This window comes from Odocoileus virginianus, chromosome 1, assembly GCF_023699985.2.
Source record: "Odocoileus virginianus isolate 20LAN1187 ecotype Illinois chromosome 1, Ovbor_1.2, whole genome shotgun sequence".
Classification (NCBI taxonomy): Eukaryota; Metazoa; Chordata; class Mammalia; order Artiodactyla; family Cervidae; genus Odocoileus; species Odocoileus virginianus.
The window spans coordinates 31,079,787-31,106,408 of record NC_069674.1 but is presented as its reverse complement, the minus strand read 5'-3'; the positions used below and the strand labels follow the sequence as shown (position 1 = coordinate 31,106,408).

The 26,622-nt window shown below is 37.0% G+C and overlaps 1 protein-coding gene across 4 annotated transcripts in view; it reads left to right on the top strand.

Moving 5' to 3' along the window:
• Window positions 1-26,622, top strand: part of PTPRZ1 (protein tyrosine phosphatase receptor type Z1) — a 195,400-nt gene that overhangs the window by 116,527 nt on the left and 52,251 nt on the right. For all 4 annotated transcript variants that reach the window (XM_020892535.2, XM_070466368.1, XM_070466384.1 and 1 more), the window contains exons 7-11: window positions 3,481-3,638; window positions 3,782-3,932; window positions 14,021-14,205; window positions 16,213-16,339; window positions 23,675-23,721. In XM_020892535.2, the coding sequence (XP_020748194.2) occupies window positions 3,481-3,638; window positions 3,782-3,932; window positions 14,021-14,205; window positions 16,213-16,339; window positions 23,675-23,721 (668 nt within the window). The remainder of the gene's footprint in view (window positions 1-3,480; window positions 3,639-3,781; window positions 3,933-14,020; window positions 14,206-16,212; window positions 16,340-23,674; window positions 23,722-26,622) is intronic.

Genomic DNA, 26,622 nt, shown 5'->3' with positions numbered 1-26,622 from the left:
TGCAAGGAAGAGACACATCTAGATAACATAGTCAGTGATTCTCAAATGGGAATTCTCATCTCATCTGACTTGTGTACAGAAGTCATCTGATTAATCAAATGATTAGGAAAGCATTTCTAATCACAAAGGCAGCCCAGGTATTTGTATATTGACAAATCCTCACCACCAGTGTTGATGCAGCCTCATCCTAAGTCTTATTATCCTAGGCGATGAATTGATTTTAAGTATTTAATGTCTCTTTCCTTGCCTTGGACCTAGAAATGGTCTTTGTCTTTATCTCCCTCTCACTCTCCTCATCTTTCCCCCTCCTGCCCTCAGCCTCCCACAGAAGAAAGATCTGATTGGTTTGTTTATCGCTGATTAAGAAAGAAGAGGATGACAGAGTGAATGATCACAAATAGAGCAACATTGGCTCATGTGTGATTTTTGTTTAGCAATAGTGAGGTTATTCAGATGAAGTGCATATGTTTGCAAGCCACAAGAAGCCACCTTAGTCCAGTTTTCTCGTAAGGTGATTGTACAATTAAAAAATACTACTGCGATTGCAAAGTCTTACAATATTGGAAAGAAACTTAGGACATGCAGGTACATAATAAAAAACATAAGGTAGAAAATACTCAACATATTCATGACAGAGACTAGATGAGTGGTGTGAAGTTCAGAGGCAGGAAGAATGGATTCTGTATAGAGACGAGGGAAGGAGGAATCACCTTTGTTTCTGATTCTTTCACTTCTTACTAACTTTTTCCTGCTTTTATTTCTTTCCCAATTTCACAAAAAATTATCTACTTCACCATCCCTATTCAAATCTGATTTTGCTTTTCTGGCCTCTAGGTCTCCTGTTGTCAGTTTCATTTCCCACCTAAATTAGCAGGGAGTCAATTTCTGGCTCCTTACTTAATTAGTATTCTCCACCTCCACATTTCCACAGAACATTTGTAAAAGAAGTTTTTCCTTTATCAAAGGAAGAATTGTAGTACATTGATGATTAAAAAGGAGGTTATTTAATCACAGATTTTCTAGATATCAAAAACATAAATTTGAAAATGTTTAAATATTCACATGTTTGAAATAGTTTCCTTAGTTTCTGAGAACTTGAATCTGAGTCTGAATTCTAAATAATCTTGTCTTGACATTGGAGGAGAGGAAGACATACTTTTAGAAGTTACTAATTAATCCTTTAAACCTAATGTAACCTGAATTTTCTAGTGGGTTAAAACTAGATTTAGGTTGTACATACACAGCACTATCAATTTAATCAACAGGTTTTTACTTCTAAGATTTAGTCTTAGCTTCAGAGTGGAAGAAGTTATCTACAATTTTATTAACACTACCCTTCTTCCTGAAAAAGCTTCTGTATTACAGGAAGATTATAGTCAATAATTTAACTTTTGTGTGTGCTATTGTGCTTAGTCGTGTCCAGCTCTTTGCAACCTCACGGACTGTAGCCCACCAGACTTCTCTGTCCCTGGAATCTTCCAGGCAAGAATACTAGAGCGGGTTGTCATTTTCCTACTCCAGAGGATCTTCCCGACCCAGGGATCAAACCCAGGTCTCTTTCACCTCCTGCATCGGCAGGCAGATTCTTTACCACTGAGTCACCTGGAAGGCCCAGTGGAAGTATTTTTTTTCCCATGAGGATGTGTACAGTCTTCATATCGTATAGAACTGTAATATACTGTTAAGGTCATCTGATCCAGTTATTTCATTTTAAAATGAGGAATGTGGGATTCACGAAGACTGAAATCTTGCAGAGTTGTCACTCAATTTGAGGCTTTCAACCCTGGCTGCATGTTTGAATCACCTGGGGATTCTTTTTAAAACATGTAGACACACCTAGCCTAAAAAATGTAGATACCTAAGTCCCACTGCTGCAGATGGGGTTTGGGACACTGGTATTTTTTTTAATGATCCCCAGATAATTCATATGTTACTACTCTGCACTGTGGCACCTCACTTAGATGAGATGAAATTAGCTTCAGGGACTATTTCTTAATTACCAAAATGTACAAGGCAGAAAAGAGGACATGCACTTGTCTGGGTAAGAGTTAAGAGGATGGGAAAATAAGTTAGACACTGGTAAGCATGCCTATGTGTGTGCTCAGTCACTTCAGCCGTGTCCAACTCTTTGCAACCCTATGGACTATGGCCAGCCAGGCTCCTCTGTCCGTGGGATTCTCTAGGCAAGAATACTGGAGTGGGTTGCCATGCCCTCTTCCAGGGGATCTTCCCCACCCAGGGATCAAACCCAGGTCTCCTGCATCTCTTGCATTGCAGGCGGATTCTTTACCCACTGAGCCACCTGGGAAGCTCCTGGGAAGCATATTGCTGCCCACATGAGTGAGAACTGGTACCCAGAGGGCTAAATGGCCAAGGCAGTGCCTTTGGTAAAAGCCGTTACACGGATGCAAGATCAAAAATGGGATTTTCAAGGAGACAGCTATAATTGGGTTGTTTCAAGGTTCTCAGGCTTAGGAAAGCTCTATCGATTTTTTGTAGCAATTCTCTATTCTCAATTCAACTTATAAATAAAAAATCAATATTTTATTGCATATATAAAATTTGACATATATTTCCTGTTCTTTGTCTTGCCTTTTTACTCTCTAAATGGTGACTTTGAGTATCAGGTAGATCATTTTTCCCTCTGTGAATAACACTTTTTGCAAGCTATTTCATAAATCTCAACCTATCCTATGATTATGAAGATAATTTTCTATGTTTTATTCTAAAAGCTTTATTGTTCTGTCCACATTTAGATCCAGACCCTACTTAGAATTGATTTGTGATTATGGTGTGAAGGAGGGAATAAAGATTCATGGTTTGCATAAGTATGTCTGATTGATGCAGCATGGTTTATTGAGAAGGCCGTGCATTTCAACTGCGTAATAATTTTTCCTGTTATAAGTCAAATAATCACATATGTGTGGGTCTCTTCCATTGTTCTCTTAGTCCATCTTTGCCTTTTTTCTTTCTTTTTCTTACTTTAATGTAAGTAAAAAAAAAATGTCCTGGTCCTCCAGTTCAGTGTAAGAAATGGTGCTAGAAGATGTCCTTGTCTCATTCTTTATCACTAGGGGAAAACCTTTCAGTAAGTCACCCTAAAATACGATGTTCATTATAGATAATTTTCATCAGAATATGGTTTTGTTTTCCACAAGTTGATATTCAATCTTATTGAATGATTTCCTGGTATCTATTCAGATGGCCATATGATTTCTGAATCTTTCATATGTAAAAATGATCTTTCCAGCATCTTGCCCATGTAAAGATAGAGCAACTAACACTATGTTGTGATATGTGCAAGAAAAATTTAGAATATGTCAGTTTTATCTGAATTTTAGATATGTATCTAAAATGTTCTTAAAATGTCAGTTCTGATTAAATACATACCAAAATGTAATGTCTCAGTTTCATAGAGGCTTTGAACAGCTAAGTTCCAGTGTTAGGATTTCAGTTGAGATGTGTGTGGTTCCTTTGTAGGGAAACAGGCTGCGCTGGATCCATTCACTTTGCTGAACCTTCTGCCAAACTCAACTGACAAGTATTACACTTACAATGGCTCCCTGACATCACCTCCCTGCACAGACACCGTTGACTGGATTATTTTTAAAGATACAGTTAGCATTTCTGAAAGCCAGGTAATCTTGGAAGTTCAAACAAATGGAGTAATTGAAGCAATTTAAAAAGAATTGTTTTCTACAGAATACCTGTTTTCAAGCATTTGCTGATATGCCTTTGAAGCAAGTATGTTAAATTATAAGTTAAATTATCTTCTTTCCAGTTGGCTGTTTTCTGTGAAGTTCTTACAATGCAACAGTCTGGTTATGTCATGTTGATGGACTACTTACAAAATAATTTTCGAGAACAACAGTACAAGTTCTCCAGGCAGGTGTTTTCCTCATATACTGGAAAGGAAGAGATTCATGAAGCAGGTGTGTATTGAAATATAATTTTTCTCTAAGTCCTATTAAATTCAGTGTTGTAGGAGGTAATTGTGGTATCTTGGACAATATACAAGATTTTGATTTTTGGAAATATTTTGATTATAGCGTTGTAGCCTTAGGTAAGCTATTTAATGTCTGTGAATCTCAGTTGCCATATTTATAAAATGACAATTAAAAGTATCTGTCCTTGGGACTTCCCTGGTTGTCCAGTGGTTAAGATTCTTCCTTGCACCATGCCAGGGAGCAGCTACACCCAGGCACAACTAGAGAGTCCATGCCACAAGGGAAGGCCCCACGTGATGGGACGAAGAGCCAGCATACCATAGCAAGACCCAACACAGCCAAATAAATAATACAATTGTGAATTATGTGCACACACTGTAAAGAAAATCTGTTCCTCCTTCCATGAATAACACCATTTTGCAAGTAAGAAGCACTGAGATTCAGGAAGGAAAGTTTTTTCCTAAAACATATAGTAGTAGTGACAAAGCCACCTACACACCTCCAAACTCACTTTATGGCATTTGCCTGTGTTAACAGTGATAAGAGGGGAAAGAATAAGGGTGAAGTGTTCAGAGCTTGGGAAGATTGCTTCTTGTTGGGATGACTTGGGAATCTCCGTGGGAGAAGCACAGTTGACCTGAGTCTTGACGTGTGCTGGAGTTTTAAAGAAGTACTCATCTGTGTGTTGGCAGCTCCCAGAGAGGCTAGTGCCTAGTAAGGACAGAAACCCAAGGCACTGAATTATTAATGAATAAAAAGTGAGTCCTTTCCCCAGTTTCCTTCTTTGAAAGAAAAGAAGTTTGTCCTTGTCAAGCCCAGGCGATGGAGAGGAGGCAGAGGGAAGGCCTGTGGAGTGCCCTCTGGGTCTTTTGAAGCTGACACAGCAGTCAGAAGCCTTTGAAAGCGTCCAGAGGACACAGTCACTGCATCTACTGACTTGTTCTTTTCAGTTCACTGTGAGGGTGCGCTGGTTCGTGAAAGAAAGACTTGAAGTGGCCTCTGCTTTGGGGACTGAAAACCTTTCCAAGAACATGGTCTTCTTTGATCCCAGCCCCGTAATGAATTTTTGACTGTGTATAATATTAATTCAATAATTGTCTGCTTTTGAAGATTAGGCATTAAAACAGCATGTTTCTGTTGTTTCAAAGTAATATTTGTGAGAATTGTTTATCCTTTAACAACAACAAAAACAAAGTGCAACAGTGATGAATTGCTGTGTTTACTGTGACATTGTTTCAAATTAAATTGCTCCAAAGTGAGGAAATTTAATTATATTTCTACCAACAGTTACTAAATACTAAAACTTCCTGTCTGGTAAATAATACACAATTGATTAAAAAAAAAAATAGATCTAACCATCTCCTTTTCTAAAATACAAATGACCAGATAGCAAAATACATACAATGTTTTGGCCACGTATTAGTCATACTATACTAGTTGTACTAGTTATTAGTTATATTGTATTGAAACTCTTCAGTGGCTCCCATGGGCTTTCAAGGTGGCTCAGTGGTACAGAATCTGCCTGCCCCAGTGCAAGAGAATCAAGAGACATGGCTTTGATCCCTGGGTTGGAAAGATTCCCTGAAGGAGGAAATGCAACCCACTCCAGTATTCTTGCTTAAAAAATTCCACGGACAGAGTAGCCTGGAGAGCTATAGTCCATGGGGTCACAAAGAGTCGGACACGACTGAGTGATTGACCAAGCACAGCACACAAAAGCTGCTCCCACTGAGTTTAGAATAAAATCCAAATTGTCATTGCATGGTAGGTCCTGTCTAGTACTTACTGGCCTCAGTGCTTACTCTTCCCCGGCCAGCTTCCTTCCTTTGTCCTGAACTCACTGAGGTCGCTACAGAGGCCAGACCACGCTCTCCCAGGTTGCACCTAGACACGCTTTTTCCTTCCATGGCACGTTCTTCGCTGCAGTCTTCCTTTGTCGTCTCCTCCTCGTCCTCAAGACTCAAGTATGTAAACAGTTGCCTCCACCGGGGAGCCATGTCTGACCCTCCACCCAGCCCTACCAAGCCTGGCTCTGGCCCAAGAAAGGACTGTGCGTTTATGGAAGTGCTGGGCCCATAGGGCACCAGATACATGAGGCCCTTCCGGAGTGCACAGTTCACCAGGAGCTCCTCCACTCCGTCATCCAGACTTCCTAGCAGGTGCGGTGGTATGATGTCTGTTTACTTATCTGCCCCCACCACCACCCTCTGAGCTCTGAAGGAAGTAACTAAGTCTTTTACCACTTTGCCTCTATTGCTGGGCAAAAGTGAAGCCCAAATATTCACAAAATGAAGGAATTGATTTGTGTATAAGAAAAGTATGGCAGGATATAGCTTGATGGGTGCTTCTTGCATCATTTAATGTGTAAACCCATATGAATGGATGTAATGTAAAATATTGGTTTTTCCTTTTATTTGAATTTTTAAAAGATTTTTTGGCCATGCCACATGGCATGTAGGATCTTATTTCCCTGACCAGGGATCAAACCCGCATCTGCTTCCCTGGAAAGCTCAGAGTCTTAACCACTGGACCACCAGGGAAGTCCCCGTTTTCACAGTTAAGTGATTATGGCCAAAAGTAATCATAACAAAAGCAGTAATGGCTAACATATATCACATGAACCAGTGTGTTCAACCAGGCATTGGGCTTGTTTTTCTCATTTTATAGTTTGGGAAGCTGATATTAACTGGTTCACCCAAGTTCACAGAACTGTAAAAGGTTGGAGTCAGTATTTGTGCCCTGGTCTTCCTGATTCTGAAGACTTCCAAAGCTCTCTCCACTATGCTTTTTATTTATAAGGGAACATAATTTATCCTTGCATAGTTTTATAATAAAAACTGATGACTTTAATAACATAAAACATAAAAAACTTAGTATTGGCTTTTTTCAAAAACTAGAACGATGATTGAATTCTTGCATTTTCTATCAGGAGTATTTATATTCAACAAGCACTTATTTTCCATGTGCATGTTCCTATGATTTTTTTTCCTTAGTGATACAATATTGCCCTTTTACTTTCTTGAATTGAATTTGAAAATAAGAATTAAGGGTTGCATTTATGTTCAGGATTTAATCTTTATTAAATTTAATGTGAAAGTATGTTTTTATTACATGAACATTGTAAAAAAGGAAAAAATAGATAAGCACACAGAAGAAAATAAAAATCCCCTATAATGTTATTACCCAGAGATAACTGCTATGAAAATTTTGGGGAATATCTTTCTAGCCTTTCTCTTAACTTAAGAATATATTATTATGTCTCACAAAAATGAGGCTGTATCATACTTTTGTTTTTTGATTTTGCATTACTAAATGATATATATATATATATATATATCATTAATACCATTCTTAATTTTATGTATAGTATCATCATAGCAACTTATTAAATTTGTCACCCAGCTTGGGACTTTCAGATTATTCTTAATTTTGCTATTTTAAATATCTAATATCCTCATTTTGACCAAGAGAGAAGGTAAACATGTCATGAAAATTGTTAGAATCCTACTCTTGGTAAATGCATGGTAGAAAAATATATTTTGCAAAATACATTGCAAGTAATCGCAGAAGCCATGTGAGGTCTGCATATCCATGTAAACTTCTTGGGGGGAGAGGTCAAACCTTATTTGTTATTTTGCATTCGTAGGAAAACTCAATAAACATTTGTGAGTTTTTGTGAATGAGTGTTTTACCAGAACTCGGTCCTCTATTTTTGCATTTTTGCATAGCATTGCTATTCATCAAAAGGCATGTATTTTTGGCGTCGTGGAATGGGCGCTGGCTCTTCTAAGAATCACAGAATTTAGTAGAATCATTTGGTCTTGAAGGAATTAGTAAAAGTTGTCTTTTAGTTAATGAGAAATATATGTCAGTAACCTCACAAACATAACATGCGTGTAGAGGAGGTGATGTCTAGCTTTGTCCCCTGCCTCCCAGGGGACAGTGCCTCCCCGCTGCCCTCCCCTCCTGCTGGCAAGACTCTCCCCCTAGAAGCCGGGGCCTCCGGAAGTACAGTGGGAAGGAGCTGGGGCGTTAAAGCCCAGTCAGCTTTTGGTTTCAAAGCCCAGTGCAAATACTCATGAGTTACATAAATATTGTCAAGTTATTTAGTTTTTTTAAGCCTCATTCTCTTCACTGATAAAATGAGTTTAAAATGCCCACATGGGGACTTCCCTGGCCGTCCTGTGATTAAGACTTCAATTTTCCACTGCAGGGGGCAGGAGTGCAGTAGCTGGTCAAGGAGCTAAAATCCCACAGGCCACAAGACATGGCCAAAATACATATATATTTTTAATTTTTTAAAATGGCCACCTTGTAGGGTTGTTGTGAGGTTTAAATAAGTTAAAGTTTGCAAGGCAGTCCAGTCCCTTGAACATAATATACTCCAGATCCGTAGCTTCTATTAATACAGTGTGTGTGTGTGTGTGTGTGTGTGTGTGTGTGTGTGTGTGTATACTCTTGTATACTCCAGATCCATAGCTTCTATTAATACAGTGTGTGTGTATGTGTGTGTATGTACTCTTATATGTGTGTGTGAAGCTGTATATTTGTATATAGAGACGGAGGGTAAGCTATCACAAGTATAGGGTGCTATCCAAGTTTTTCATGTTTAAGGCTTTTATTTGTTAAGTAGAATTATAAATGCACTTTAAATCTCATTTGCTAGCATTGTAACATACTTAATGCAAACTTTAAAAAAAACTATAAAATATGAAATGATTTTCAAGGAAGGGTAGCATGAAAAGCGTGTCTTCATAGCTTAATGTTGTATTTGAGCTATGAGAAATTTTCTGTAATTTCCTGAGAAAATGTCACAATGAATTATGCATCAGGAGACCCACCTTCTTGAGAAGGTCAGTAGTTGTAAATAGCATTCATTAAGGTCACATGTGCATTAACTTTGTGCTCTAACTATATGGAGAAAAGTACAGGAAGGTTATTTACTTCTTGGAAGATTATATGTTATGAATTGAATGGTTGACAAAGTTACTGTGTATTCCTAGAGAAGACTGAAAGATTTGAAAGATTTTTTTTTTTTTTTGGTTACTTATCTAAAGGGAATGGCATGTAATCATTGAAAAGTACAAAGCAATAACAGATCATTTTTAGTTATTATTTTTAGCATTTGTGGCAATCTTTACATTAGTTCTGTTAACATCTCCTACTCCCTGAAGGGAGATCACAACCTTAATATTGATTGTCTTCTGAGTCTGTCACTCTTCAGGTTCTTCGCACAGTAGTCATTAAATTACCTGTCTCGGTAATTTTTAAAATGAGGCTCATAAACCTCAAGCAAGAAGGTGGTGGATTTACTAGTGTGCATTCATGGAAGTACTTTGCCATGGGCTGTGTTCACCTGTACCAAACCTCAAGACAATGGGAAATACTGGGTAAAAACCTAGTGACATTTTCTCTGCCACTCCCCAAGAATCATCACCCGATCTTTTCACCTCCCTCTTCATTTTTATTCACGATCCGTGGAGCTAAGACTGCACCTTCTCCCCCAGGGCATGTGTCCCTTTCCCAAGGTGGGCGCATCGAGCAGCAGAGGCAGAAGGGAGCTTCTGTCTCCCCTGGACCATCTGCACCAGCTTTAATGACGAGCTAATCACGAGACTTGTCACAGTGAGAGTTGTCGTGTTCTCCTTTGTGCTTTTCTTCACTTATTTCCTTTTCTTTTCCTACCTTTTTTTCTTGTTTCCTCGTGACACTCAGTGCCTTGCCTGTTAAATGGGACTTGCAAGGCATGGACATTCCTGTGTAGGTGTTCACTCTTCATATCCATTCATTTAAGTAATGAGACGGTGGAGGACTTTGTGAGCTATGTTTGTGAAGTTTTTACAATTTCTAGTGGGTAAAAACCTATACTTTTGAAAAGCACAACCTAATTTGGCTAAATGACAAAATTTTTTTTACACTTTATTTTGCGTTCCTCTGTGAATGGAATCTAGGATTAGGAAACTAAAAGCACCCATTACATTTAATGGCTTACTATATTTAAGGGTGAAAGGCTATCCTAGAAATGAGTTTCCTGAAGGCAAAGAGGGTACCTCCTTTATTTGTATGTCCAAGAGTGCCTGGAGCCAAGCAGATGAGAAGTGAACGTTAAAAGCAAGTTTTTAATTAAGAACCTCTCATTCTTTATATGTGAGGATCCTTTGCACTTGTGTCCAACTCTTTGAGGCCCCATGGACTGTAGCCTGCCAGACTCCTCTGTCCATTGAGTTTTCCAGGCAAGAATACTGGAGTGGGTTGTCATGCCCTCCTCCAGGAGATGGTCTGGACCCCGGGATTGAACCCACATCTCTTGTGTCTCCTGTATTGGCAGGCAGATTCTTTACTGCTAGTGCCATCTGGCTTGCACTTGTACTAAAGTATTGCCTGTATTCTGTGCGACTTGACAAGGACCCCAGCTTTGTCACAGCCTGGCTCATAGCCTCGAGCTTGCAGGAACCAGATTCTCCTTGGTCACTGTTCCTTAAAGAATCAGTGACTGTGATCCAGGTCACATGTAGCTCATAGAAAGGAATCAGGGCATGTGATTCATTCCTAAAGAAGGAAATGGGACCTCAACATAGTTCTGGTAGGTAGGTTTATTTGCTAAGTCGTGTCTGACTCTTGTGACCCCATGGACTGTGTAGCCCACCAGACTCCTCTGTCCATGGGATTCTCCAAGCAAGAGTACTGGAGTGGGTTGCCATTTCCTTCTCCACAACATAGTATTGAGCTCACTATAATCAAGGAAATTATATTTTTGTTACTGTCTTATTATGTAGCTTGTAATTGGTGTCAGTATATGTTGATCTGGAAAGCCCTTCTTGATTTTTCAATCCAGATAATATGCTTTATAAACTGTATGTCCTTCTAATAAGATAAACTAATTTTAATATGAAGAACAAGGGAAGCTTGGAAAAATTAGTGAAAATTAATAACTTACTCTGTAGTCAGTTTTATGTCTGAAACATTACCCAGTTTTACGTCTGAACACCAAGTGGTAAATTAGCAGGATTGTTATTTAGGAGATCCTGTCCTAACTTAGAAGAGTAACCCGTTGGCAAGGTCATAGACTATATATAGAAGTATTATTCTTTCTCTTGAATACGTTCTAAAGTTTTTTTTTTATACATTCTGTATTTCAGCATCTAAAAGTTAAGCTTCAGCTATAGCTTATAATGTGTTACTAAGCTATGATTATCAATAAACAAAAGGAGTGTTTAAAAATAAGCTTCTAATTACAATATACATTTGAACTATTAAATTACTAATAAGCTTTACAGATATATAAAGAAGAAAGTAAATGAATTAAAACCTGGTGGCAAAGAAATGTGAATTTCTTTTTACAGTCCTATTTTATATTAATGCTGATTCTTAGAATTTGAAGTACCTGCTGATTTCTAATACTAAGGTGAGATAAACACAGATGCCTGATCAAAATTCCTTGCACTATTTAGGAAGCAGCCCTTTGTGTATTTTGAAGTCAGTAATTTTATATTTTTCTCAGATTTTTATGTTTTGTTTGCATGCATAAAACTCATGCATTTTAAGATAGTTTCATCTTTGAGGAAAGGATAGTTCACTTTAAATCATTCTCACTCTATGCAAAGTGAGGTTGACTTTTGAACAAAATCTACAAATGATATTGTCCAAAATCACTTTCAGCGTTTTAAAATCAGACATGAGGTTCATCAGAAGCAAGACTAATTTTGTGTCTCTAATGATAATTTAAGTGACCGCCTCACTTTTGAGATGATGTGATGGTCTTCTGCCATCTGGTGGACACTTGTAGAAGTGTCACTAGATAGAGTTACGATGATGCCGTCTAGACCTAAATAGGAATACATTTTCTTGTTCTGAATTCATGTTTTTTGATAATGAAAGAATTGTTCTCTTATTTCCAAAGGAACACTGCACCCTATATCCTTGATAAACAAATAATATTATAATTTAACAGTGAAAAGTTCTGTCTCTAACTCATATAAAATTATTCCTATATTGATTTAAAGAATATATGTGTATATGTATTTATATTGCTCTGAATCATTCGTATACCACTGCTAGCATAGCATACATATTCTAAAATGTCTATTATCGAATACTGTATATAAAATGTTTCCATTGATAAGGTCAGTTGTTAGTTTTGGGTGCCCTCCTGTGTTCATGGGGAAAACTACAGCCCAGTAAAGACAAAAAGGCTTTTTGGTCACATTCTCATGGTGCTGTTTGCTTGTTTCCATTGAGTCCTAGAAATAGTTTTGGTAGTGGTGATGATTGGTTGACTTCAATTGACTGCGTGGTCTCGTGTGCTGACTTGGTAACTTCAGGTATACCTTTAAAGCAAAGCCTGGATTCTGTGAGCATAATGATTACTCTTTGACCTTGGAGACCTTTCTTTTCCTCTCTTCCCCAAATCTCTCCAGCCTGGAAGATATTATATTTAGTACTGTGCTTCATTAGCATGATATCATAAATTTTTTAATTTTTTTCTTCACAAGTAGTTCAGATGATCACATTATGAATGTATTTCAGAAAGTATCAGAGTGCTCTTTCTGATGGGACTGCATTTTTGGCACGAGTCCCAGGACGGGCTTCAGTTCATTTTAAGAAGTCCCCAAACAAGTTTCAAAATATTTTTTCAGCTGAGACAGACATATCTTATAATTCTCTGAAATTAATTGCTTAATCTATTTATGAGGCCAAAGTGGGACTTTTTTGTCAGCAGTTCTAAAAATATTGAAATAATAGTTTCAGTTGTTCTCCTATGGTTTTCTGTGATAGGGAATTTTTAATTATTTCAAAGGTTTACAAACAAGACCATCTTTTAGTTTTGAAATTCTCCTCATATGAGCTAAGCATATTTGCCAGGTGCCAAATAAGAGTAATAAAAACACCATAAACTTGAAGATATCCTTTGTTTATTTCTGAAAATAAATTTGTGTTCCCCACACATTCAAGACAGTTTTTTATGCAATATAGAAATTAAAAAAAAACTCTGGTTCTTATGCTTATAATCTACTCGCAGAATAAAGATTGGCTTTCCAAGTGGTGCTAGTGGTAAAAAAAAAAACCTGTTGTAAGAGATGTGCGTTCAATCCCTGGGTCGGGAAGATCCCCTGGAGGAGGATCCACTGGCGACCCACTCAAGTATTCTTGCCTGGAGAATCCCATGGACAGAGGAGCCTAGCAGGCCACAGTCATAGGGTCACAAGGAGTTGGACACGACTGAAGCGACTTAGCACGCACACACAGAGGAGCAAAGACTTGTTCAGAAGAGAAAAATATAAGGGAACATATAATTAATGCAATAATTGTGGTAAGACAAGACAGACAATTGAAAATGACAGATAGCAAGCCAGCAGAAGTCAGAGGGCGCGTAACAGAGGATACTGCACTTGGTAACGACATTCTTTGAAGGTCAGACTTGAACAGAGGTAGGAGGTGTTGATTGAAAAAAATGCACAAGCCTAAAAGTCAAAAGTTATGGATTATTTGGTGGCCGTTCTGAGGACTTCAACCCTGGGAGACAGGTTTCTCAGATCACACTGAGGGGCTGCTCTAAAGAAGCAAGGCTGGGAGTCAGGATAAGTAGGAGTTTTTGCATCAAAGACCACATAGTAGGAACACCATTAGAGAAAAAAATATTCATTGTTAATTAGAGAAAACCAAAACTCTCAAGGAAGTTAGCACTTTTCTCTGTATGGGAAGGTTCAAGAGTCTGGTCTCATTGAAATCGCTCCTTGTGTATAGACCTCAGGCTACCTGGGACCGGTTTCCTGTCTTTTCTCATCCTGAGTTTCCTCAAGGTACACCATTAGGGAGGGTCTAATGTGATGGCTTGATGGTTGTAACATCCTTTGTTTACTAGCAAGGCAGGCAATCTTTTTCCTTCACAGTGGGGAATGGAGAAGTATTTCAGATACAGGAAATGGCATGAACAAAAGAGCCACAGTGGGAAAGTGTAACTCTTCACCCTCTATTAAAATACAACAAAAATGTTCATAGAATGTGTTTCACTTGTTAAGATTCTAGAGGGTGACAGTTGTGTCAATAACTGTATTTTTTTTTTTCCTCTGAAGTTTGTAGTTCAGAACCAGAAAATGTTCAAGCTGACCCAGAGAATTATACTAGCCTTCTTGTTACATGGGAGAGACCTCGAGTAGTTTATGATACCATGATCGAGAAGTTTGCCGTTCTGTACCAGCAGTTGGAGGGAGAAGACCAAACCAAGCATGAGTTTTTGACAGATGGCTATCAAGATTTGGTAACTATAAGATCAATTATTTCATGTATTGATAGCATTGTAGTCATTGTAGTTTAATATCTAGGATAAGAACTTACAAATGATTATATATTGTTGCCTTTGATGACTTTAGGCTTTGTATGAAGTTCTCTAGTGGGGAGATAGGGACACGGAAGCTATATTTAATTATTGAAAATTTACAGTGATTGATACTAGTGAAGTGAAAATGTAGTTGCTCAGTCATGTCTGACTTTTTGTGAATCCATGAACTATAGCCTGCCAGACTCCTCTTGTCCATAGAATTCTCCAGGCAAGAATACTGGAGTGGGTAGCCATTCCCTTCTCCAGGAGATCTTCTCAACCCAAAGATCAAATGTATGTCTCCTGCGTTGCAGGTGGATTCTTTACCATCCAAGCCCTGATTTCAGTTCTGTTCAGTCGCTCAGCCATGTCTGACTCTTTGCAACCCCATGAATTGCAACCCTAGGTTCTTACTAATATTTTTAATTACTTGGAGACTACAACTTTGCCGATAATAACTGGATATCATCTAGTATAGACTTTGTTTACAAAGAAAAGGACTCAAAGAACAGTGAAATACTTTGTACTATCACAGTTGGATGTGAGAATTGGACCATAAAGAAGGCTGAGTGCCAAAGAATTAATGCTTCCAAATTGCAGTGCTGGAAAAGGCTCTTGAGAGCCTCTTGGACAGCAAGGAGATCAAACCAGTCAGTCCTCAAGGAAACCAGTCCTGCATATTCATCGGAAGGACTGATGCTGAAAGCTAAAACTCCAACACTCTGGCCACCTGATGTGAAGAGCCAACTCATTGGAAAAGACCCTGATGCTGGGAAAGATTGAGGGCAGGAGGAGAAGGGACAACAGAGGATGAGATGATTGGATAGTATCACTGACTCAATGGACATGAGTTTGAGCAAGCACTAGGAGATAGTGAAGGATAGGGAAGCCTGGTGTGCTGCAGTCCATGGGGTCGCAGAGTCGGACACGACTTAGCAACAGAACAACTCCAGTTAGGGAAAGAATTGGATCTAGAATATCAGTGCTCTGATACAGTTGCCTATTGTTTCCTCATCATACTGTATCAGCACAAGGGAAATAGAGTAGAAAATAGTGTAGAGGTCTTGAAAGTCCTTTTCTTTGATTCAAATTTCCAAGTAACAAATGTGAAGTCAATTGAGACAGAACTTTTGGGACACGAGGCAGGTAATCCTTAGGAAATGATGTATGTCTTCTTCCTCTCCACCCGTGACAAGAATTAAAGAAAATAAAGTACAGATTCTCAGCATCTCAGTATTAACTTTTCCTTGGTAGTTGTGGTGTAATTGAGAAAGTCCCATCTGGTGTGGCTTAGGGAAGCCCCCAGTGCAGGTCCAAGACACTGAACTCTGAATGCAGACAGCAGGAGACCTCAAGCCTTAGGAACCTGCATCTAAACAAAAACTGGTGTGGAATATCATATAAACCAAATGAGGAGATTTGTAACAACTTTTTAATTCAGATGTCTAGAACAGAGACACTGTGAATTGAGAAATTTGTAAGTGAAATTTGTGAGAATATACTATTTTTCATTTCATGATGTGAAGAAGGTAGTAATTCTATTAGTCTGGTTTACATATTGTTAAGGAAAAGAAAGAAATTAGTTTTTCACATTTTGCTTCTTATAAATGCTACATGTTTGTCTAAACTAGTAATTTATGCTTTGGGCTACTTATTTATGAATTTCATGAGTTTGAGTTAAAAACGAAATTTTCTGAAACTAAATCTGATTTTTACAGAGCAAAAATAAATAAATAAATAAAAGCATAGTTTACCAGTGTCTTCCTGATTCACAAATATCACAAGCTCAGCCTAACAACATTGTGTAAAATTTTTTCTCAGGTTAATAAAATACAATTTTTTTTTTAATTGACAAATGAGAAAATGTTTTCTAAGAAGAGATGTCCAGTATGTTAGCATGCCTCTGAGAATGACAGATTTGTATAGTTATTGCCATCTTTCTTTTAGGGTGCTATTCTTAATAATTTACTACCCAATATGAGTTATGTTCTTCAAATAGTAGCCATATGCACTAATGGCTTATATGGAAAATACAGTGACCAGCTGATTGTGGACATGCCTTCTGATGACCCTGGTAAGTGCCCCCTGATATGCCTTATTAAATAAAGGAGACTAGTTTAATTTCTGAATGCATTGGTGCTTTCTCTCTGACTTTATATTCTTTGTCCAAAAGGCAAAGTGATTTCTTTTTTAGTCTGGATTATCAGGTAATTTTGTAAAGCACAGAGCTCATTTTTCATTTTCATTCAGCAGATATGGTATAACACAATAAGTAAGTTTATTCTTTTTTTTTTAGTAAATTTATTCTTAATATTGAAGTTTTCTCTTTGTAAAATAAGAACGGCCAAACCTATTGTAATATCTGTACTGGTTGTCAAATGAAAATAGCTAAGAAAATATAAAGACTTTGATTTTGAATAATGAAGAGTTTGTTTCATTTGTGTTTATTTCCTCCTTCTTTCAGCCCCCAAAGTATTTTGTAGTAAGTATGTACATGATTCAAGGATCATGGGAGGTACTTTGAAATACCTATACAAAGCATCTCAGAAGTTTATCTTAGATATTTTCATCTATCTTTTATAAACTAGTGGTGAGGGGGATCTTTCTTGTTAGGTTTGCCAGTTTTATTCCATAAAAGCAAGCAAAAAAGTTGTTTCTGATTGTGTTTTATTTGCATGCATCTTCTCCAAGTATTACAGGAAAATCTTTGATCTCAAAGCATATGCAATAATTGAAGGAAGTGCTGCCTATCATAATTGGACAATTTACAAATGTACATAACTAAAGTCTTTCTTTTGTTAGTAGAAGCAATTTTAAGGTAATAAGTGGAATTTATATAGTACATATATATGTATATACATATATACACACATACATATCATGCATATGCATTTTCATAAATGTATACAAACACACACATACATAAATGTAAATATTCTTTGGTCATCCCTATTATGAGGCTACTCTCTGAAATTTTCACAGGTTTTTAATAGCAGTTGTTACAGGTGATATTAATTGGAGCATGTTTCACTTTTACATATAGAAGGAAAACTGATGTCTCTTGATTTTCCTTTGTGGTCTGTGCCATAGCAGGATTTTAATCTATTATAAGCTTGTTCATAACATCATAGTTGTTCTTAACTAGTTGTGTTTTTAAGTTAAAGAATTTATCAGAACATTAGATGTTAGATTCTGGGTCCTTCCAAGCTGCAGGCCATAAAACTTGCCGAAGTATTTCCCAACTTAGAACATTTACAGCTAATGAACATTACTACTGTCATGATGGGCTTCCCTTGTAGCTCAGATGGTAAAGAATCCGCCTACAATGCAGAAGACCTGGGTTCAGTCCCTGGGCTAGGAAGATCCCCTGGAGGAGGGCATGGAAACCCACTCTAGCTTTCTCGCCTGGGGAGTCCCCATGGACAGAAGAGCCTGGTGGACTACAGTCCATGGGGTTGCAAAGAGTCAGACATGACTGAGCGACTAAGCACAGGACATCTCTCTCATAATGGCAATATCATTATTTAAAAATAATATTATGACCTGCCTCATGTCCTAGGTATAGCCATCTTTCCTTCTGTTTTTGTTTAGCGTTATTTTGCAAAATCAGATTATTTTTAAATGAAATGTGAGCTCTAAGTGAAAGGTGAGTATCAAATTAACTGACCATGGTGTCAGCTGTACCATATGATGCTTTTCCTTTGAATGTCATCCCTCACTGAAGTTCCACATATTGATCCATTCCAAAAATGACATCTTTAGCAGTGCACCGTTGACTATTTTGGCCAATATTGCATGTGAATTGATTAAATATGATATATAAAAATCTTCTCTAGTCCTATTGTGTATTTTAGGTGATGAATTATATTAAAACCATTCATTTAATTTTACTGTCTTGGTTTAATTATACCACACTAATTTCTGAACATAGTACAATTTCCCAGTCAAAAAAATAATTTTAGCTATTTATGTTGTGCATTTTCTAACTCTCCCTTAAGAAGGGAATGACAGCCCACTCCAGTATTCTTGCCTGGAGAACTCCATGGATAGCAGAGCCTGGCGGGCTACAATCTGTGGGGTTGCAAAGAGTCTGACATAACTGAGCAACTAACGCTTCTTACTCTAGCCACTATGCTAAAAGTTTAGACTTTTTTTATTTTTTCTTTCTTATTTTTAAGAAAGAAGCTTATTGCATATGGAAAAATAGATCAAATGTCTATTATCTATAGATGTAATTTCTGAGTGATCCTTTTAGACTGAGTCTATATTGGCACAAAGTACAAAGTTTTTGTATCATTTGTAGCACTTTCACATTTGTACAAAATAGAAAGTATTATAACTTAATTTCTATTTATTCAAAGGATCGGGACACCATTGAACTAATGAGATGCTAGCTTGGACACATCACTTAATCTCCATGGATTTCTCAATGCATTTTGTACATTAATATGTTTTAGTAAAAGGTGGTATTTGATTTGATATTCTGGTATGATATTACTCTTAAAAATCAAGGGTTAAAATTTAGTTTATCCCTTAGTTATTCCAGAAAGTTCTTCATTGAACACCAATTTATGCAAAGTTTCAGCTCTTTCTATTTTTATAAGGAAAATATTGGTTCTCTCCAGAACTCATTCTTTCTGATCAGGAAGACTACAATGGCATTTCAGTCCATATATTTTTAGTTCATTATTGAAATTACGTTATCTTAAATATTGTTTCTATAGTAAATACATAGCAGTAAAAGTCTTGACAGCAGTACTGTCCTGTGGTTCAGTGTGATGGTTCCTACAAGATTTGTAAATTTTACGATTTATGTGGCTAATATAGATACAAGTGTCTTTTGAGTTTGCTGTTTATTTCATGGGTTTTACTAGTACCATTTCATCCTATTAATCATGTTATTTCACTACCTAGTGTTGCAATGTACCTTATTGACTTATTCTATTATTATTTTGGATAAGCTGTTTTCTAAAGACTGTACTATTTGTTACTTCTGTTAAAAAGGAATGACAGAGGTCACGTAAAATTGCCCTCATCCTTTCAGTCACAGATTTTAAATATTCTAATCAATATCTGTGAAGTAAAACTCAATCTTCCAAATTGTGCATTTAAAGTTGGCTAATTTGATTAATTTATTGCTTGTGCATTTTAATTACATCTGTTGTATACAACAGCATCACCATAGTGTCCATCAGATATTATTATAAATTGCTATTTTAAAATAAATGCATAAACTTATGTTCAGAAAAGAATTTAAACCTTTTCAAGATTAGACTAAAGTGGATATTCTTTTTTAAAACTTTTTTATTTGGTTGTAGCTATAATTATGCTTATTTCTATAATATAGATCTAATTATTATAGTTATAGAAGACATTATTTAAGTACATGTCTTAGGGTCTTGATAATCATGTGTATTCAATTTAAATACATGGTGGATTAGATCAATGCATTTTCCTGTTTTGTGTCCTTTTCATTTGTATAACAACTGTCTTTGTTAAATCACTCTACATTATCCTTGTTCAGCCTGTACCATACTACACTACAGGTGCTGTTATATAATGATATTTTAAAAATCACCTTTTAGAAAGATTGCAGTTTACATTGCTTTTGCCTTTTCGCACTGTGAAAGTTGGCTTAAAACCTTTGAACAGTTAAATAAGCCTTGCTTGCCTACCTACATCAGTGTTGCTTTTTTGTTTTGTGGAATGGTGAGTAACATGCTCTTTTAAAAAATCTAACAAAACCAGAATGACCCATAGGTTTTATTCTGTTATCCCATAACTGTGAATTTTAAGTGTTCAATCAAAAAATATATTGACAGTCTTCACTACTGGACAGTTTTCGCAGCCTTCTTGGAGTCTGTTTTGATGAAGTGAGAAGATTCTGTAAACCCCAGTAGTGCCTGAGTCAGACTTGTGACCACTAAAATGTTAGTTATTATTTGCAAGGAAGCAGAAGGCCAAAGAAGGACTTCCCAGTTGACTCAGTGGTAAAGAATCCACCTGCAATGGCAGGAGACAAGGATTCAATCTCTGCGTCAGGAAGATCCCTTGGAGAAAGAAATGGAAACCCTCTCCAGTATTCTTGCCTGGAGAATTCCATGGATAGAGGAGCCTGGTGGGCTACAGTCCATGAGGTCACAAAGAGTCAGATACGACTTAGCGACTCAACAATAACAACAGCAGGCCAGTGGGGACCCATCCTGAGACCTTCGTCAGTCAGCAGAGTTAGACCTTGAGTGCTGTGAACTCTCAGACCCAGGAGTGTGGCTCAGATTCTCCAGGGAGTTAGAAGCAATCTTGTAAAATTATTTTATTTCAGAATTGTTCCAAGGAGTCTCAGCAGAAGATTTCTGTGTTATTTTGGCAGGGCTCTTAAAGTATTCCTGGATAACCCCAGTATTTCAGTCAATTCAAATGATCTGAGTCTAGTAGAAAATCACAATGAAGATCCTTCAAAGTGAGTTTCTACATACCAACATGAAGGCACCCACACCTGATTCACCCATGAGTGTGCCATGAAGTAAAAAAAGATCAAAGAGTTTCTTGGACCTGTAGATTCTGCTCCTAAGGCCTGAGGGGGCCTAAAGGAACCTTCTTTTTATTGCAGTAAACAGCAAAGCCACTTATAGTAGAACTCACTGATCCCAGTACTCGTAGACAGTATGACTAAGTAGAATTATGTATTTTAGCTTAATGGGAATTATAATCTATATAGTTAAATTATGCTCTGATTAAAGGCTAACAATTAATGAAATGCAGTACACACAGAGTACTGAAAGAAAAAATTTGTCCTCAAAGTGATAATTATATACACTCCACCCTGACCCTGACAATTAATAAGAGAATCACCTTTGGTCATTAAAAGTATGTTAAGTTAGATGAAGTTAGACCATTTTTTAAAAACACCTCTGTAAGCATGTTGAAGAGAATGGACTCTCATTGAAATGTTTTTCTGTAGCTTCTTAACAGAATAAAATTACTCTATAATATATATGTATATCTCAGAATAATTATTTGACTATGATTTGCCCTTATTAGCATTAAAGTATTTTAAAAGTACATGAAAAGCTGTGACTCCATATAAAAATATTTTTAATAAAATTATGTATTGTCCCATATGCTGAAATTGGAGATTTTTACATGCATGAACTTCTCTAATTGTAGTTTTTAGAAAATCATATTAAAGGTTCTTTTTATTTCTCTCTCACAGTTCAGTTGAATCCCATTTTTAAATTCACATTATATTGGTATCCTTGGAGGTTATAGAGACACAGTTGTATCACACTATTGAAATCATTTTAATTTTAAAAAGTAAAGACTAAATGGCATGAAAAACAGGGTGAGTAAAGGGTTTCACAGTGATATAAATAGAAAAAGGAGAACACTAAAGATCCAAATGAAAGTTGTCAGATTCTTTTATGGTTAGTTTTAACAAGAAAATAATAATAATTGAGAGTTAAAATTTAAGATATGTTTGTTTACAGTGACTATTTTCATTTTTATAGCACCAAAAATTGTTCAGGGTAAGTAACTTTAAAATTAACAAGTCAATAGTATTAATTTTATCTAAAACCTCATGGGGGCTGGGCTTCTATATTTTACTTGAATTTTCTTCTAAATAAAATTCAAGCATATTACTGTATTTTATAGTTTTACATTTCTTAGTAACTAGAAGTTCTATTGTGAAAATAAACCCAAGACAGTCTATATGATAAAGCAGGCCTGGATTTGATAAATACTTAATGTTAGTTCATTTATGCCTTTGAAAATTCTGTAGAACATGCATTTCCTTTGAGGATCTACAGAGGCATAAAAAAAATAGGACATAAGCAGCTTTAGGATAGTGAAAAGCATAAACTTTGGAGATGGAATAGATTCTCTAAAATAATAAGAATAAGAAGGGTATGTTTGTAATAATGCTCAAGCCCTAATAGTTACCCTATCTTCTGTCTCCCTGATGCAACTTGGATGAAGAGTGAGGACAGGTGGTCCTCAAGCCCATCAGTAACTTGGCAGAGGGCCTAGATTGCTTGTTGGAGAGAGAGAACTATTAGTAGCTCCTAATCTTTTCTAACATTTACTGATGGGTCTTGTTTTAGGATTGAGCTATCCTTAGACTCAGCTTCCCTGGTAGTTCAGCTGGTAAAGAATCCGCCTGCAATGCAGGAGACCCTGGTTCGATTCCTGGGTCGGGAAGATCCCCTGGAGAAGGGCTAGGCTACCCACTCCAGTATTCATGGGCTTTTCCTGGTGGCTCAGATGGTAAAGAATCCGCCTGCAATGTGGGAGACCTGGGCTTGATCCCTGGGTTGGGAAGATCACCTGGAGGAGGGTATGGCAACCCAGTCTAATATTCTTGCCTGGAGAATCCCCATGGACAGGCTACAGTCCATGGGGTCGCAAAGAGTCAGACACAACTGAGCGACTAAGCACAGCACAGCAACATGAAATATGCTGATTCTGTCCAGTTAGGAAAGTCAGACTTAAATGATCTTGGTCCTTACATTCTTTTCATAAGCAGTATTAGTTGAGTATCCCTGGGAAGAAGTCATGGGAATCACTCTGATGTGCCCTTCCTGCTGCCAATCCAGGCGGGACCTGCTAGAAAACATTCTCGTTTTACCTGGGACAGTACCTTGTGTACAAATACGTATGAGCCCAAATCCGAAGGGTAAAAAGAACTATTTGGGACTTGCCTGGTGGGGCAGTAGTTAAGAATTTTCCTGCCAATCCAGGGAACGTGGGTTTGGTCTCCGGTCCGGGAAGATTCCACATGCTGCTGAGCAAAGTCCACATGTACGAACTACCAAGACCACGCTCTCGACCCCTGCAACAAGAGAAATCCATGCACCGCAGCTATAGGGCAGCCTCTGCTCACCACCCTAGGGGAAGCCCCTCGCGCAGCAACTGAAGACCCTGCACCGCCAGGAAGTAATTAATTTTTAAAAAGTACCTGTTTGACCTTCAGTCAGAAGAAGGCCTTAAGGAATAAGTAGTTGAATAAGAATATCTATCACTTATCCCCTGGCATTTTCCCAGCTATGCTTTTATCAGCAGGAAGTCTGCACTGAGGAAAAATTACTTGGGTTTCTTTGCACCCAGTAATATCAGTCTCGCTGTCTTCTTTTCCTTCTTAGTTTCAATCACAGTTGGGGTGGAAATAGGGAAAGGACTTGGAGTGGAGGATAGCAATCAAGGTTCTGAGTGCAGTTTCCTCTGTGTTTACAAAGTGCTGTGTTATGTAATGTTCAGTAGTCTTGAAAACTTAAATTTGAATTTTTCTTTGAGCAATTCTGTATTTTCCAGTATTATTTTTTCTCCTTTTCTATTTTTCCATCCAAAAGTAGACCAATAAAGCTGAAATAGTTGAATAAAAATGTTAATAATTTTGTTTTTAATCTTGTAGAACTTGACCTCTTTCCCGAATTAATTGGAACTGAAGAAATAATCAAGGTATTATAGCTATTTTTTATTCAAGTGCTTAAATATTAAAAAGTCTATTTTGAATTATTGGTTAGGTTTCAGATGTTGCATTAATAAAAAGTTCGTGTTGCATGCATGATTCATTGGTTGTAGGATTAGTTGCTGAGCTTTGTAGATTAATGTATAATTAATAACATGATTTTTATGAAGAATTTGAAAAACACTTTAATTGGTATAGTTTTTAAAAAGAGATAGGAAAGGTTTGTTGATAATTAGAAAAATGATGAACTTTAATGATAGCTATGAACTGTAGCTGCAAATTGGAACTTTTTCATTTTCTAAATGTTTCTAACAAACTAAAGTAATATTTAAGCAATTCATAATGTTGCTACAGCTTATTTTTTACTAATTTAACCAGTGATTGATAGATTGATAATAAATGTGAACCAAAATATAAAGTGTATATATTCTTTTGCCCATTTAATTTGATTATTCTTGTTTGAACTATGCATATTATAAAATCTGTTGCCAACACAAGGTCCTTTAAGTAAATGGGCCTTTAAGGATATTTATAAATTTTAACATTGTCTTAATTTTTGAAATAGAAAATGACTGTATCTTATATTTCATCCTAAGCCCAAATATGCTATTCATCAAAACTGAAATAATATGTTAAATCCAGGTTTTCTATTGTTAATGGTAGTATGAATGTGTCCATTAGTACATATATGTGTATGAGCTGATAACTTGTGAAAATGTAATATTCTTATCTAGCAGTAAATAGTGGTTAGGTTGTGTTTTCACATGAACCATTACCTCAGTGATTTTTTATCTTATGGCAGTTCTCTCTTACAAAAGACTATTTTAGTGAAATGAGCAGTCCACATTTCATCAAGAGTTCACAACAGAATTCAGCTAAGCATATCTGTGTGTGTGTGTGATGTGTGTCAAACACCCTTCCAGTTGTAGACTGCAGACTTGTGTCCTCACGTGGTGGAGAAGAACAGAAGAAGTAACCTTTTATGACTCAATAAAAAGGCACTAATCCCATTCATGAGGCTTCCACCTATGACCTCATTTAACTAATGACTCCCAAAGGCCCCAATTCCTAAGACTGTCACTTTGAGAGGGTAGGATTTCAGCATGTGAATTTAGAGGGGACACAAACACAGTTCATAAAACTATTCACATTCATCGATTCATGCAGGAATGAATGATAGAAGTTGGCAAACACCTGGAATGTATCAGTAATGGTTTTAAACCTGAATAAGGGTTTTCCTGGTGGCTCAGTGGTAAAGAATATGCCTTCCAATGCAAGAGATGCAGGTTCAATCCCTGGGTCGGGAAGATCCCCTGGAGAAGGAAATGGCAACCCACTCCGGTATTCTTGCCTGGGCAATCCCATGGACAGAGGAGCCTGGCAGGTTACAATACACAGTGTTGCAAAAGAGTCAGACATGACTGAGCAACTAAACAACATCAACGTGGAAATGAATAGTTTGGGGAATGTTCCTCAAGTTTTCTTCCAATAGGAATGTCTGACTTTGAAAGACAAAGTATCTCCAGCACAATCAAGGCTTTTCAATAAAAAATTTTAATAGATATCATAAAGGATAAGAGGTGTGATCCATATCAAAACCATAGAGGAGGAAAGATTCACAATAACTTAATAAGACTTTATGGGAAACAGTGTCCATTAAAATATTTGTATTTTCATATATGTATAAAGTAATCATAGAACATGAATCTTACGTTCTTCTTGAAATGTTGACATGAGACAGTGTGACCCCATAGAGATGTACAAGACTTAGTCGGTTGGATTAATGAAAGGTCCATCACCTTCATCAGATTCTAAGACTCTCACAGCGATGAAAGGGAAATTTGTGTTTTGTGTGTGTATAGTTTTTAATTTCCCCAAAAATGTAACAGAATAAAGGGTGACTGGCATTATGTTTTAAGAACAATGTTATAGAAGTCTACATAGCTTATAGTAGGAGGATGATAAAGGAGGTTTGTGTGGGATAATAAGCAAAGAGGAAGAGAAGCAATGTTATGTGGAATTTGAAAGAAATTGTCAGATCAGGGACTTCTAGTCTCTGGTGGTCCAGTGGTTGAGACTCCGTACTTCCAATACAGGGGGCACGGATTCAATTCCTGGCCAGGGAACTAAGCTCCCATGTGCTGCACAACAAAGATTTAAAAAAAAAAAAAAAAAAAAAACTTACCAAAAAATAAAGATTCTAAAGAAAAGAAATTGTCAGAGGATATAGAGAAGATAGATGACATGTGTTTTGGGAACTTTACTGTGAAGAAAAGGGGAGAGGTAAAATGAATACTAGGCGTTGAATTAGAGATTCAAAAGATCTCTCCTTTTAAATAGGAGAGATCTGGGTTTGAGCTGGTAAGAATGATCCATTTAAGAAAGCAAAATTGAAAATACAAAATGGAGGGCAACAATTGTGTTCAATTACTGAGAGGATGATAAAGAATGGATTAGAACACAAATGCAGAAACTAGAAAGAAAGTAGAACAACCACTCTCAGTTACAACAGGATGAGAAGAGAAAAGGTGGGTTTGGTTGGTCCTGGTGGGTTTTGATGTTTTAATGCTAGGAAGAGTTGAGTTTTTATCTGGTGGCTTCTACTGCCTCTGTTATCAGGAAAACCATCTGCTGAGAATGAGGAGAGAAGAAAATAGAGGTTTGAATAGAGCAGAGCGAAGTTTAAAAGGTTTGGTAAGAGGGTAAGAGTGTGGTGTGATACCAGAATACTGGCAAGGATCCAGATTTACAAAAGTGAGAAAGAATTCAGAAACTACATATTGCTAAGGTTAACACTGATCCTCACCAAAACTCTGGATCAGATTATAAAGCAAATGTTTGTAAGAACTTCTAAGGAAAGAAGAATGTTTTCCACCAAGAGTGAGTCGAAG